The sequence below is a fragment of the Oncorhynchus nerka genome, linkage group LG2 (assembly GCF_034236695.1).
Source record: "Oncorhynchus nerka isolate Pitt River linkage group LG2, Oner_Uvic_2.0, whole genome shotgun sequence".
NCBI classification, from domain to species: Eukaryota; Metazoa; Chordata; class Actinopteri; order Salmoniformes; family Salmonidae; genus Oncorhynchus; species Oncorhynchus nerka.
In genome coordinates, this window is record NC_088397.1 from 14,029,067 (window position 1) to 14,041,376 (window position 12,310).

The window sequence follows — 12,310 nt, forward strand, 5'->3', positions numbered from 1 at the left end:
ATCATTCTTGTATGATGATGTCAAAAAAAATAAACATTCTATTCTATTCTATTAGATTCTGTACGCTATCGTGCGTTTACAGAAGTATCTGAAACATCCATCCTTGGAAGGGATTGGTGCGCGTAATGCTCGATGACGTCCAGTGTCTTTGGCACGTGGGCAGTGGTATTCCGACTCCGAGCCACATAAACAAAGGCACATTGTCAGTGTTAACCGCGGCCAGTCTAGTAGCCAGTTGGGGATGTGCATGGCCATCTGCCCCGTTCTCTTCACAATACTACATTTGCACTTGGATATGGATACAGCGGAGAAGATGTAATCTTCTAAATGTATGTATTATGGTGCACCGGGTGACAGTTTAAGGTATTGGTTTAATTGTCTTAAAATTGACATTTTGTTTTCAACAGTATAACATTAATGTGATCAGAATTGTAATGACCTGCTTATAAATTCATATCTTTACAGGTTTGTCATTTTTGTGACCGATTTTTTTCGAATTCTTTAGCAGGGAGCAACATCGAGTGGATATTATCATAACTCCAGGAAGTGATTCGGGCATTGTGTCTTTGAAAATAGTCATACAACTGAAGGTAAGACCACAAATAATGTTGGAGACTTTGCGCCTATTATAGATGCAATGCTTTTGCTGTTGGCACTTGTTCTAGAGAGTGGTGACAGAATAGGCTAATCATATAAGTCTCGTGCGCTTTTACGCAAACATTCTAATTTACGTGCAATGCATCTGCATTGGATGGGATTGTGGCTTGACAAGGAGATCGATTTATATAATATGTCTCCCTCTCTCATTATAGCAGCTATGCCGTGCGTCCAGGCTCAGTGCGGATCGTCGCCTCAAGGAGCTAGTCCCGCTTCGCAACAGAGCGCAAGCAGCTTCCACGCCGCTGGAGAGCACCACAGCCATAACTGCGACTTCCTAACGCCCGAGTTTGTCAAGTTTAGCATGGACCTGACCAACACAGAAATCACATCAGCCACCATCACCAATCTTCCAAATGTCGGTGTTTTCGTGGACAGCTACTGTAACAATTCGAACTATGACGTCAAACCCCCTTGTCTATTCCAAATGCCCCATCTGGGGGAGCAGTCATCCATCAAAGTTGAGGACATCCCCATGTACCACCAGCAGAGTCACCACCACCAGCCGCATCAGTCCGATGAGATGGTCACTCCCTCCGGGTCCGTTTACTACAAGTCCCCCTCTCCACACACACAGACATTCCAGAGTCCACCCAGCCATGCGTGGGATGATTCTGGATCTCTGTACAGTTTTCACCAGGACTACTTGGCGGTGGCGCACAGAATGGAGCAGCGGAAAAATGCCATATCCAGATTATCCTTGTTTTCTCTCAAGCATTCCCAAACCGGTAGTCCTTTGTCGACGTGCCAGATGAGATTTAACGGGTCCCTCCAGGTGTCCGTGAACCCGGATACCTCAGGCAGGTATCATGGCTTGGAGAGCCAGGGCATCTTTGGTTCCAGCTCCCTAAGGAAACAGCACAGGGTGGGTTCCCCCTATTCGTTCCAGCTCGGTCACGGACATCACTTTATGGATAACCAAGAACCGTCGCCTCCTAGCCAAGGATCACCCACCAACACCGATGCTTTATGTGCCGTGTGTGGGGACAATGCCGCCTGTCAGCACTACGGCGTGCGAACCTGCGAGGGCTGTAAGGGATTCTTCAAGGTATGTTACATTAAATATCAGCGGGGATTGTTATACATTGCGAACTAACGGTCAACTAACATTCCATTTAAATGTATTTTAATATTTAGGCTACTGATTCATTGTGTTGTTAGTTGGCTCCTGATACAATCCCTTCAAAATCAAGAACCTTCATCTCCTTGCCATGTCAATAGAGGACTGGGAGAGGGTCAACTTAATATTATGAGTAGCCACGGAACTATATTTACCCACTGTCTGCCTCGTCCGCTGCTATGATGCATTATGCAGCTGGGAGAGTAGGTGGAAGACTGCAACGCCATGGCTGTTCATTTCCCATGGTCAATATGCGTGGCAAAAGTATTTTAATGGCTATATTTGATCAATGTATCAAAGCTTCAGGTGTCAACGCATCGAATGGCAACTAAGGTGTTCTCCTCTGTGTTTCTTCACAGCGCACTGTTCAGAAAAATGCCAAATATGTGTGTTTAGCTGGGAAAAACTGTGCAGTTGACAAACGCCGGAGAAACAGGTGCCAATACTGCCGTTTCCAGAAGTGCCTTGTCACGGGAATGGTCAAAGAAGGTAAGGTTCGTTCTAAAACGCGTTTCCTTTACGCATTTCCTTGAAATGTATTTACACATTAATTGTAGGCAGAATGTGTTTTTCAAAGCATAATAGTAATTATTTATACAAAACAACTTAATTCATATTTTTCATTATTCAGTCGTCAGGACTGCAAGTTTAAAGGGTCGACGTGGCCGGTTACCCTCCAAACATAAAATTCAAGACCCTTTGTCACCTGTCAGCATCCTTAACGCGCTAGTGAGGGCCCATGTGGACTCCAACCCCTCATTGTCTCGACTGGACTACTCCCGAGTAAGTACGAGCCTCGGAAATGCAACCCACATCACTTTGCGCACCAATTTATTCATAAAATAAGTACAAAAATACGTTAAAAAAATATACCGTTGAGCATTGGGTTTATGAGTTCAATTTAACATCATCTTCTAGTTCCAGAATAATGCTGACAGCCAAATCGAAGGAGATGACACGCAACATGTGCAGGAGTTCTACGACGTCCTGACCGTCTCCATGGAGATTATCCGGGACTGGGCGCAAAAGATCCCAGGTTTTACCGATCTGCCGAGACCGGACCAAGATCTCCTCTTCGAATCAGCCTTCCTGGAACTCTTCGTTCTGCGTTTGGCTTACAGGTATCTTATACAATAGCATATCAAAAATGCACCTATATAAATAGTCATTTTACGCACAACAATTACGCGCGATAGTATCCATTTGATCTTTTTGCCAAGTCGGTATCCGATTCCTAATCATGCGATGCTATCATATTACAGGTCCAACCCTGAGGAAGGGAAGCTCATCTTCTGCAACGGATTGGTTTTGCACAGGCTTCAGTGTAGGCGCGGCTTTGGAGACTGGATTGACACCATAGTGGAGTTCTCTGCAAACCTTCAAAGTATGAATATAGACGTTGCAACATTCTCCTGCATATGCGCCCTTGCCACAGTAACAGGTAGGCTAATAAACCCCTAAATTCTGAATCTATGCGCCTATAATGCCATTGGGTTAAGTTTTGAAACGAATTGCACCCTGTCATTGTTTCAGAGAGACATGGGCTGAAGGAGCCCAGGAAAGTAGAGGAACTTCAGAACAAGATGGTGAACTGTTTGAAAGACAAAGTGACTTTTAACGATGGAAGTGTCAGTCGACCAAATCACTTGACAAAACTCTTGGGAAAGCTGCCTGAACTTCGCACGCTGTGTACACAAGGTCTGCAGAGGATATTCTACTTGAAACTGGAAGACTTGGTCCCTCCACCTGCAATAATAGACACGCTTTTCCTCGATACTTTGCCCTTTTAGGTGACATATATATATCCTGTCATCATGTCAGAAAGGCGAGGTTAATATGGCCATTTTTGAGTTCCCTATATCACGCATTATGCATTTTCTCTCATATTTATTTCCATTGTTTTTGTACCTCTCTTCATAAGAGCGCTTGATCATGTTTATAGGCCTACATGTCTGCATTGCCAGATAAAAAAAGAGACAACACGACATTTAAGATGTTTTTAATTTAAACAGAATGAGGAGTTAGACAATATTACAATATCGTCGATTTCTGAAGGACATGGATGTCTTGAACTATTTGGTCTTGCTTTGAATTGTGAGTATATTAATTTGATAACTAACCATTTTCGATAACTATGTTGTTGTATGTAGACACTGGATAATGTATATGGAACATATATGCCTCGAACGTATACAGATTAATTTTTTATCAAATAATTTATGGGAGATGTTTTATGTAGGCTATGTCTTGTCTTGTCACACCTGGACTGTGGTTATATTGCATTTGAATTAATAACGTATACTGCTAAATAATCTAACGTTTGTAAATGTGTTCGTTATTTTGATTGGTCAGGGGCTTACAATGTCTGGTTTTTCCATTCAAAATAAAATTCATGCCGTTTATTACACTTTTAAATGAATTATTTATGATGGTAATTTCTAAGGATTCTGACTTTAATTTAGTTGTTGAAATATCGTCATAAATCATCAAACATGATAATGGGGAAATATGTTGTTACTATTAAATAGTAGCCTACTAAATAGTTTCCTATTTTTCTTGTACACAGATTTGTCTGACAATCATTGATTGATTAAGGACTAGTGTAACAGATGTGATTCAAATATTTGTCATTAGATGGTCAGAGGATAAATTCCAAATAACGACAATACAATTATACTAAATTGTATAACCAGATGTAATGTAAAATGTTACCTATTCTCAACTTAAGTTCTCAGAGAAATAACTGTCCTCTCCAATGAAGTGAATGTTATAGCCTATTTTTCTACTAAGTGTGATTTCTCCGGCAACAACAAGACGAGGAAATGGTCATTCTCTTCAGTAGAGCTTGAGTTGAAGATTGACTACGTGCTCTGTTATTACACATGGATTTATCATGAACCATAATGTCAATCAAATAACAATTGTCATTTAGCTGTTTTATAATATATGCCATTTAGCAGACGCTTTTATCCGACGTACATTTGAGAAATGGGTGGTCCCGGGAATCGAACCCACTCCCCTGGTGTTACAAGCGCCATGCGCTACCAACTGAACGAAGAAAGATTAAATAAGACTCACGGTATAGGAACAAATTGCTGGAGTGTGTGATTTGACCTGCTATATAAGTCTACATGACATTTCCAAACCAAACCCTCAGGATAGGATTGGCATTAAAGAAACATGCAAACCAATGTTTTTCAGTGTTGGCATGTAAGTAAACACACATTGTGTCCTGAACTAAACATTTCACAGAAGAACTAAATAGCATTATATGTGTATGTTTTCAGCTCCCTATATGTCCAGTCTTTCTTCCAGGGAACGGTTAGAAAATGCCTATTACACATTGGTGGAGGGCATGTAGATGAAAATTGCAGATTTTCAAATATGACATCTCTTCTGTCCTGTCTGGAAATGTGAACCATTGATTCTATAGGCAGTAAAAGGTCTTATAACAACGATTATACTCACAAGAGGGTTTAATAAGCTAGAGATCAATAGAAACGCTGCTCTCTGCACCGGCCTGTCATGCAGGCTGAAATGCTAAGATAAAGTAATCAATAATATCTGTGAAATGTCACATTTATGATAATGGTGTGGATGAAGAGTGGCAGGCAGGGGCCATCCCAGAAGGATGGGCTCTTGTTAGTATCAAACACCTTTCAGCCAGGCCTACAACATCATGAATGGTAAATGCGTGTGTGTAGGTGTGTGTGTGTCTGGAGGGTGTTTGGGGAAAGCAGAGGTCTTGATGTTGAAGGAGGAAGTACAATAATCAGTTATTAACCACAACCTTTTCATGACAGCTATTTTCTAGGCTTGTGTGACCCTTCAAGTGCCATTCCATTCTGGTAAGGATGAATGCTTACTTTAGGAGTAAAACTCTATGGGGTTTTCTAGGGGTCTGAACACTTCTGTTGTGGTCTGTGTGGCCCACCTTGATCTCAGTGTAAATCTGCCTTCAAAGCCCCTAAGCCCTTATCACGGCCAGCCCAGACTCCCCTGCACCCAGGCCACCGCAGTGGCCCTCCTCCATGTGTGAAAATACCATGATTTCATCTATAGCAGATAGGGAGCTGAACATCAACAACCCCAGCCTCCAAGCCGATGTTCTGAGACATGAAACAAGACAAAGGTCTGGAGTGATGAATATGAGGAGCTTGATCAAGGTTAGTCAAGACATTAGAATTAGTCTTGCTTGTCAATGTTCTCAATGTTAAGGTGACCAAACCCCTACAAGCATTACAGTGTATTTTCTGTGGAATTGTCCACTGGGATTTAAACTGTCTTAGCAAGCAACTTTGCATCCCTAGAGTTTCTAACAATGAAAAAGCATTACCTCACCCTGAGGACAAACCCCAATCTCAATGTGTATAGATCTTTATAGAAATCCTAGAACTGTGAAGACAACCAAGTGAATGCACTGAACAGGGACGGACTGGGAGTTTCCAACAATGAAAAAGCCTTACCTCATCCTGAGGACAAACCCCAATCTCAATGTGTATAGATCTTTATAGAAATCCTAGAACTGTGAAGACAACCAAGTGAATGCACTGAACAGGGACGGACTGGGAGTTTCCAACAATGAAAAAGCCTTACCTCACCCTGGGGACAAACCCCAATCTCAATGTGTATAGATCTTTATAGAAATCCTAGAACTGTGAAGACAACCAAGTGAATGCACTGAACAGGGACGGACTGGGACCAAAAATCATTCTGGACATTTCTAACACCGGACAATTTTGTCCCTTGAGGGCCCCATTACTAGCCAAATAATGATAATTTTGTGCAAAAAAATATTTCTACAGGCCCACTGGGCTAAAGATGGACCAGTCCATCTGGAATTGACCAGAATTGCCCTATATCCAGTCAGACCTTGCCACGGAATCATGTTAGTTGAGAGTCAGAAGGCATCTTCAGATACTTTACAAAAACAGACATCCTTACCTCTCTTATTACCACAATATTACTTTTTCTGAAGATTCATTTTCAACCAAACAGCCATGAAAGGATTTGATTATGGTTGGTAAGCAAGGAGAAGGCATAGTTTATAATTACTCTAGTGTTAATGGTTATCCAGACAATTGAAGATAATTGGAAAGGATTAAAATGACTCTTGATGGGTCAAATCCTACCTTGTAATACTTGATACACGTGAACGTTTGGGTTAACCGAGCTAATATGAAGTCAGGACACTTATATAGGACACTTGAAATATAATCACTGGATTGGACAACAGCACTTGGGGGAACTAGGGAGTATAGGATGAATACACAAGCACATCCTTCTTGACTGTCTGGTGTAAATAGACCACTTCTTTCCAAAAATAATGATTGTTTTCAAACACTTGATGATCTGTTTCATTACAAGATACAGATTGTAATAATTACATTCATTACATGTTTGCGTACTTCAACCGATATCCTGGGACTGTGTAGCAATTAAACAAATTCTAATGAATCGTTACCCACATTTTATTTAGCAGGGTACCTGATCAAAGTGACAGGTTTTTCCACATGAGATGAATATGCATCACACAGTAAATGGAGCAGCCAACCTGCCATCCAATAGCCTCGATGTTTATCTGATTCTCATTTTGTATCTTTGTAGTTATGCGCACACACACACACACACACACACACACACACACACACACACACACACACACACACACACACACTCCCCATTACAGAGAGTGGGCTGGTGTGTGTGAGGTCAAACACAGACCCAGAGTTTCTCCGTTTGTCTAATAGGAGGGCGGGTCCACAGGGAGGAGTGATTCTATTTGACCAGAGGTTGGCCAGACTGCAGGGGACACAACCTCCCATATCTCAATCTGTATGCACAGGGCAGGATTCTGACCTGGCTCCATTAGGGAGCTCACTCTGATAGCTCCTCCAACCTGCACTGCAGAGAAATCAGAAATCACATTGCCTCTGTGCTGCAGTGGAAATACTTTAGTAGCACAGCAAATCTACTTAGACCCTGTTAATTCATTATGAACAAAACATTTTGATTTGTGATAGTAACCTACATGGTCTCTCTCAGAGTGTATTATTGCACAGTGCAGGACAGATCCCCCTCCCCCAGTTTCTTCCTATAGTTAGTGGTTTAGCAGTAGGATCCTACTAGGCATTGCCTGAGGCAGGTACAAGCACTGGGGTGTTTAACTGGCTAATGTATTCTGGTCAGTTAACCACACAGACATCACTGCTAATAGGTTTTCTATCTCTCCAATGTCCAGACCAGCAGACCTGGACATGACTGTGAAGCAGTAAGATCACTATGGTATTCAACCCATGGATGCTGTTCATTAGATTTAACCCTAAAAACAATGGCAACAATGAGATTTGTCAACATGACTCAGGAATGACAGGTTCAGAAATCCACAAAAAAAATGTCTGCAGTGAGAACAGCACTTTTTGTAGCTCTTTCCTGCAATCAAATGTCCCTCTAGTGGCCTCATGGGTGGAATGTTATAAATATTTTTCATAATTAATACTTTCTTTTTACTGCAGAAAATCCAGTGTTTTTATGGAAACAATTGTTATATTTCAGTCTTCTGTGATGGATGAAGTGTAATATTGGAATGCAAACTGAAAATGTAGTATATTTCAACTATATCTGACATAGAATTTGTGACTACTTTTTTTAAGTCCATAACTATCAGGAATCAAGGTAAGACCCAAGTGCAGATGTTATTGTAACCACAGGAGCAGGCAAACGACCGGACAAGGCAGGCAGGGGTCAGGCAGGGGTCGATAATCCAGAGCAGAGACCAAGGTACAGGACGACAGGCAGAGGTCAGTCAGTGGTCGATAATCCAGAGCAGAGGTCAAGGTACAGGACCACAGGCAGAGGTCAGGCAGGGGTCGATAATCCAGAGCAGAGGTCAAGGTACAGGACCACAGGTAGAGGTCAGGCAGGGGTCAATAATCCAGAGCAGAGGTCAAGGTACAGGACCACAGGTAGAGGTCAGGCAGGGGTCGATAATCCAGAGCAGAGGTCAAGGTACAGGACCACAGGTAGAGGTCAGGCAGGGGTCGATAATCCAGAGCAGAGGTCAAGGTACAGGACGGCAGGCAGACCTCAGGCAGGGGTCGATAATCCAGAGCAGAGGTCAAGGTACAGGACGACAGGCAGAGGTCAGGCAGGGGTCGATAATCCAGAGCAGAGGTCAAGGTACAGGACCACAGGTAGAGGTCAGGCAGGGGTCGATAATCCAGAGCAGAGGTCAAGGTACAGGACCACAGGTAGAGGTCAAGCAAGGGTCGATAATCCATAGCAGAGGTCAATCCACAGGCAGAGGTCAGGAGGTCAGAGGGGACGACAGGCAGAGGTCAGGCAGGGGTCGATAATCCAGAGCAGAGGTCAAGGTACAGGACCACAGGCAGAGGTCAGGCAGGGGTCGATAATCCAGAGCAGAGGTCAAGGTACAGGACCACAGGTAGAGGTCAGGCAGGGGTCGATAATCCATAGCAGAGGTCAAGGTACAGGACCACAGGTAGAGGTCAGGCAGGGGTCGATAATCCAGAGCAGAGGTCAAGGTACAGGACCACATGCAGAGGTCAGGCAGGGGTCGATAATCCATAGCAGAGGTCAAGGTACAGGACGGCAGGCAGAGGTCAGGCAGGGGTCGATAATCCATAGCAGAGGTCAAGGTACAGGACGGCAGGCAGAGGTCAGGCAGGGGTCGATAATCCAGAGCAGAGGTCAAGGTACAGGACGACAGGCAGAGGTCAGGCAGGGGTCGATAATCCAGAGCAGAGGTCAAGGTACAGGACGAGGCAGGCAGAGGTCAGGCAGGGAGGTCAGGATAATAATCCAGAGCAGAGGTCAAGGTACAGGACGACAGGCAGAGGTCAGGCAGGGGTCGATAATCCAGAGCAGAGGTCAAGGTACAGGACCACAGGTAGAGGTCAGGCAGGGGTCGATAATCCAGAGCAGAGGTCAAGGTACAGGACCACAGGTAGAGGTCAGGCAGGGGTCGATAATCCAGAGCAGAGGTCAAGGTACAGGACCACAGGTCAGGCAGGGGTCGATAATCCAGAGCAGAGGTCAGGTACAGTCAAGGTACAGGACCACAGGCAGAGGTCAGGCAGGGGTCGATAATCCAGAGCAGAGGTCAAGGTACAGGACGGGCAGAGGTCAGGCAGGGGTCGGAGGTCAGGCAGGGGTCAGAGGGGTAAATCCAGAGCAGAGGTCAAGGTACAGGACGGCAGGCAGAGGTCAGGCAGGGGTCGATAATCCAGAGCAGAGGCCAAGGTACAGGACGGCAGGCAGAGGTCAGGCAGGGGTCGATAATCCAGAGCAGAGGCCAAGGTACAGGACGACAGGCAGAGGTCAGGCAGGGGTCGATAATCCAGAGCAGAGGTCAAGGTACAGGACGGCAGGTAGAGGTCAGGCAGGGGTCGATAATCCAGAGCAGAGGTCGGACAGGTAGAGGTCAGGCAGGGGTCGATAATCCAGAGAGATGTCAAGGTACAGGACGGCAGGCAGAGGTCAGGCAGGGGTATAATCCAGAGCAGAGGTCAAGGTACAGGACGGCAGGCAGAGGTCAGAGGGGTCGATAATCCAGAGCAGGGCCAAGGTACAGGACGGCAGGCAGAGGTCAGGCAGGGGTCGATAATCCAGAGCAGAGGCCAAGGTACAGGACGGCAGGCAGAGGTCAGGCAGGGGTCGATAATCCAGAGCAGAGGTCAAGGTACAGGACGGCAGGCAGAGGTCAGGCAGGGGTCGATAATCCAGAGCAGAGGTCAAGGTACAGGACGACAGGCAGAGGTCAGGCAGGGGTCGATAATCCAGGGCAGAGGTCAAGGTACAGGACGGCAGGCAGACGTCAGGCAGGGGTCGATAATCCAGAGCAGAGGTCAAGGTACAGGACGGCAGGCAGAGGTCAGGCAGGGGTCGATAATCCAGAGCAGAGGTCAAGGTACAGGACGGCAGGCAGAGGTCAGGCAGGGGTCGATAATCCAGAGCAGAGGTCAAGGTACAGGACGGCAGGCAGACGTCAGGCAGGGGTCGATAATCCAGAGCAGAGGTCAAGGTACAGGACGGCAGGCAGAGGTCAGGCAGGGGTCGATAATCCAGAGCAGAGGTCAAGGTACAGGACGGCAGGCAGAGGTCAGGCAGGGGTCGATAATCCAGAGCAGAGGTCAAGGTACAGGACGGCAGGCAGAGGTCAGGCAGGGGTCGATAATCCAGAGCAGAGGTCAAGGTACAGGACGGCAGGCAGGCTCAAGCAGAGTTTGGTAATCCAGAGGTGGAGCAAAGGAACAGGACAGCAGGCAGAGGTCAGGCAGAGGGTCGGGCAGAGGGTCAGGACAGGCAAAGGTCAAAACCAGGAGGACAAGCAAAAGCACGACTATAGAAACCCATAACCTGAGACAAACCACTGATAAGCTTGAACAAACAAGACGAACTGGCAACAGACACACAAAGAACACAGGTATAAATACACAGGGGATACTGGGGAAGATGGGCGACACCTGGAGGGGGGTGGAGACAAGCACAAGGACAGGTGAAATAGATCAGGGCGTGACACATAACCATGTGTGTGAGGTGTATACTTGCTTCAAAGTAGATTTGTTTAAGACTACCAAGAAACACTTTGTAAAGGGTTAATTTGTCCTCCTCACAGGGAGACCCTGGTAAGGCAGGAGAAGTGGGGACCCCAGGTGGTATTCAACCTATGGGTGTTGTTCTTTAGATTTCACTGGAAACCATGACAAATATAATTGTTGACAACATGACTCAGGAGTGACTGGTTCAGAAATCCACAACAACAAAAATGTCTGCAGTGAGAACAGCACTATTTCTAACGCTTTACCTGTTACAAGAACACACAATACTTCTTGGGAGGAATCTGCCCAAAAGCAATATGAACACTCTAAGAAAAAAGGGTTCCAAATGGGTTCTTGGCTGTCCCAATAGGAGAACCCTTTTTGGTTCCAGACAGAACTCTTTCGGGTTCCATGTAAAACCCTCTGGGGAAAGGGTTCTACATGGAACCCAATAGGATTCTAGTTGGAACCAAAGGTATCTTCAAAGGGTTTTTCTACGAGTGTAGTCACAGCATGAGATGAAGACTGGGAATCAAAGAGCTTTACCTGGTTGGTCTGTTTCAGCATCTGTATCTGCAGGTAAAATGATTCCACATGTATGAAAGGATGAACTTGGAACTGGGTGCCCTCTTATCATAGAACAAATATGTGCCCCATCTTCTTCTTCTCTTGAAGCTTTTGGGCCTATACATTGACCTTTGACATATGAACCCTACACTGGGGATCTTGTTTTCTCATCCTCTCTTCCTGGTTAGATAGAGGTGGTGGCTTGAAAGTGGTTGCTGATGCTTAAAAATATGTGAATGCTATTTCTGCTTTGAGAGAATATTTACAGAAAGAATATACTGAGATGCAGAAGAAACCTCTGAGATGTAAATGTAAAATAACAGGAGACAGAGGCCCTTTAGTAAAATAACAGGAGACAGAGGCCCTTTAGTAAAATAACAGGAGACAGGCCCTTTAGTAAAATAAC

General features: G+C 45.1%; 1 protein-coding gene across 5 annotated transcripts; it reads left to right on the forward strand.

Moving 5' to 3' along the window:
* Positions 1–113: 113 nt before the first annotated feature.
* Positions 114–4,192, forward strand: LOC115115978 (nuclear receptor subfamily 4 group A member 2-like). 5 transcript variants are annotated; one of them, XM_029644465.2, is made up of 8 exons: positions 114–329; positions 506–590; positions 816–1,705; positions 2,137–2,266; positions 2,409–2,560; positions 2,696–2,898; positions 3,040–3,218; positions 3,311–4,192. In XM_029644465.2, exons 3-8 carry the CDS (start codon positions 818–820, stop codon positions 3,565–3,567), a joined length of 1,809 nt encoding a protein of 602 aa, XP_029500325.1. In that variant the 5' UTR covers positions 114–329; positions 506–590; positions 816–817; the 3' UTR covers positions 3,568–4,192. The 5 variants fall into 5 exon arrangements, with proteins under 5 accessions (XP_029500325.1, XP_029500323.1, XP_064879647.1 ...); XM_029644463.2 differs by having other exon boundaries at positions 180–363; positions 813–1,705; XM_065023575.1 differs by having other exon boundaries at positions 180–329; positions 466–590; positions 813–1,705.
* Positions 4,193–12,310: the final 8,118 nt, after the last annotated feature.

Excerpts from the sequence above, each read along its gene's own strand:
- LOC115115978 (XM_029644465.2), top strand. The coding sequence starts at position 818 with ATGCCGTGCGTCCAGGCTCAGTGCGGATCGTCGCCTCAAGGAGCTAGT. Across the intron at positions 1,706-2,136 it reads GCTGTAAGGGATTCTTCAAG|CGCACTGTTCAGAAAAATGC; the intron begins GTATGTTACATT and ends GTTTCTTCACAG. Across the intron at positions 2,899-3,039 it reads GTTCTGCGTTTGGCTTACAG|GTCCAACCCTGAGGAAGGGA; the intron begins GTATCTTATACA and ends ATCATATTACAG.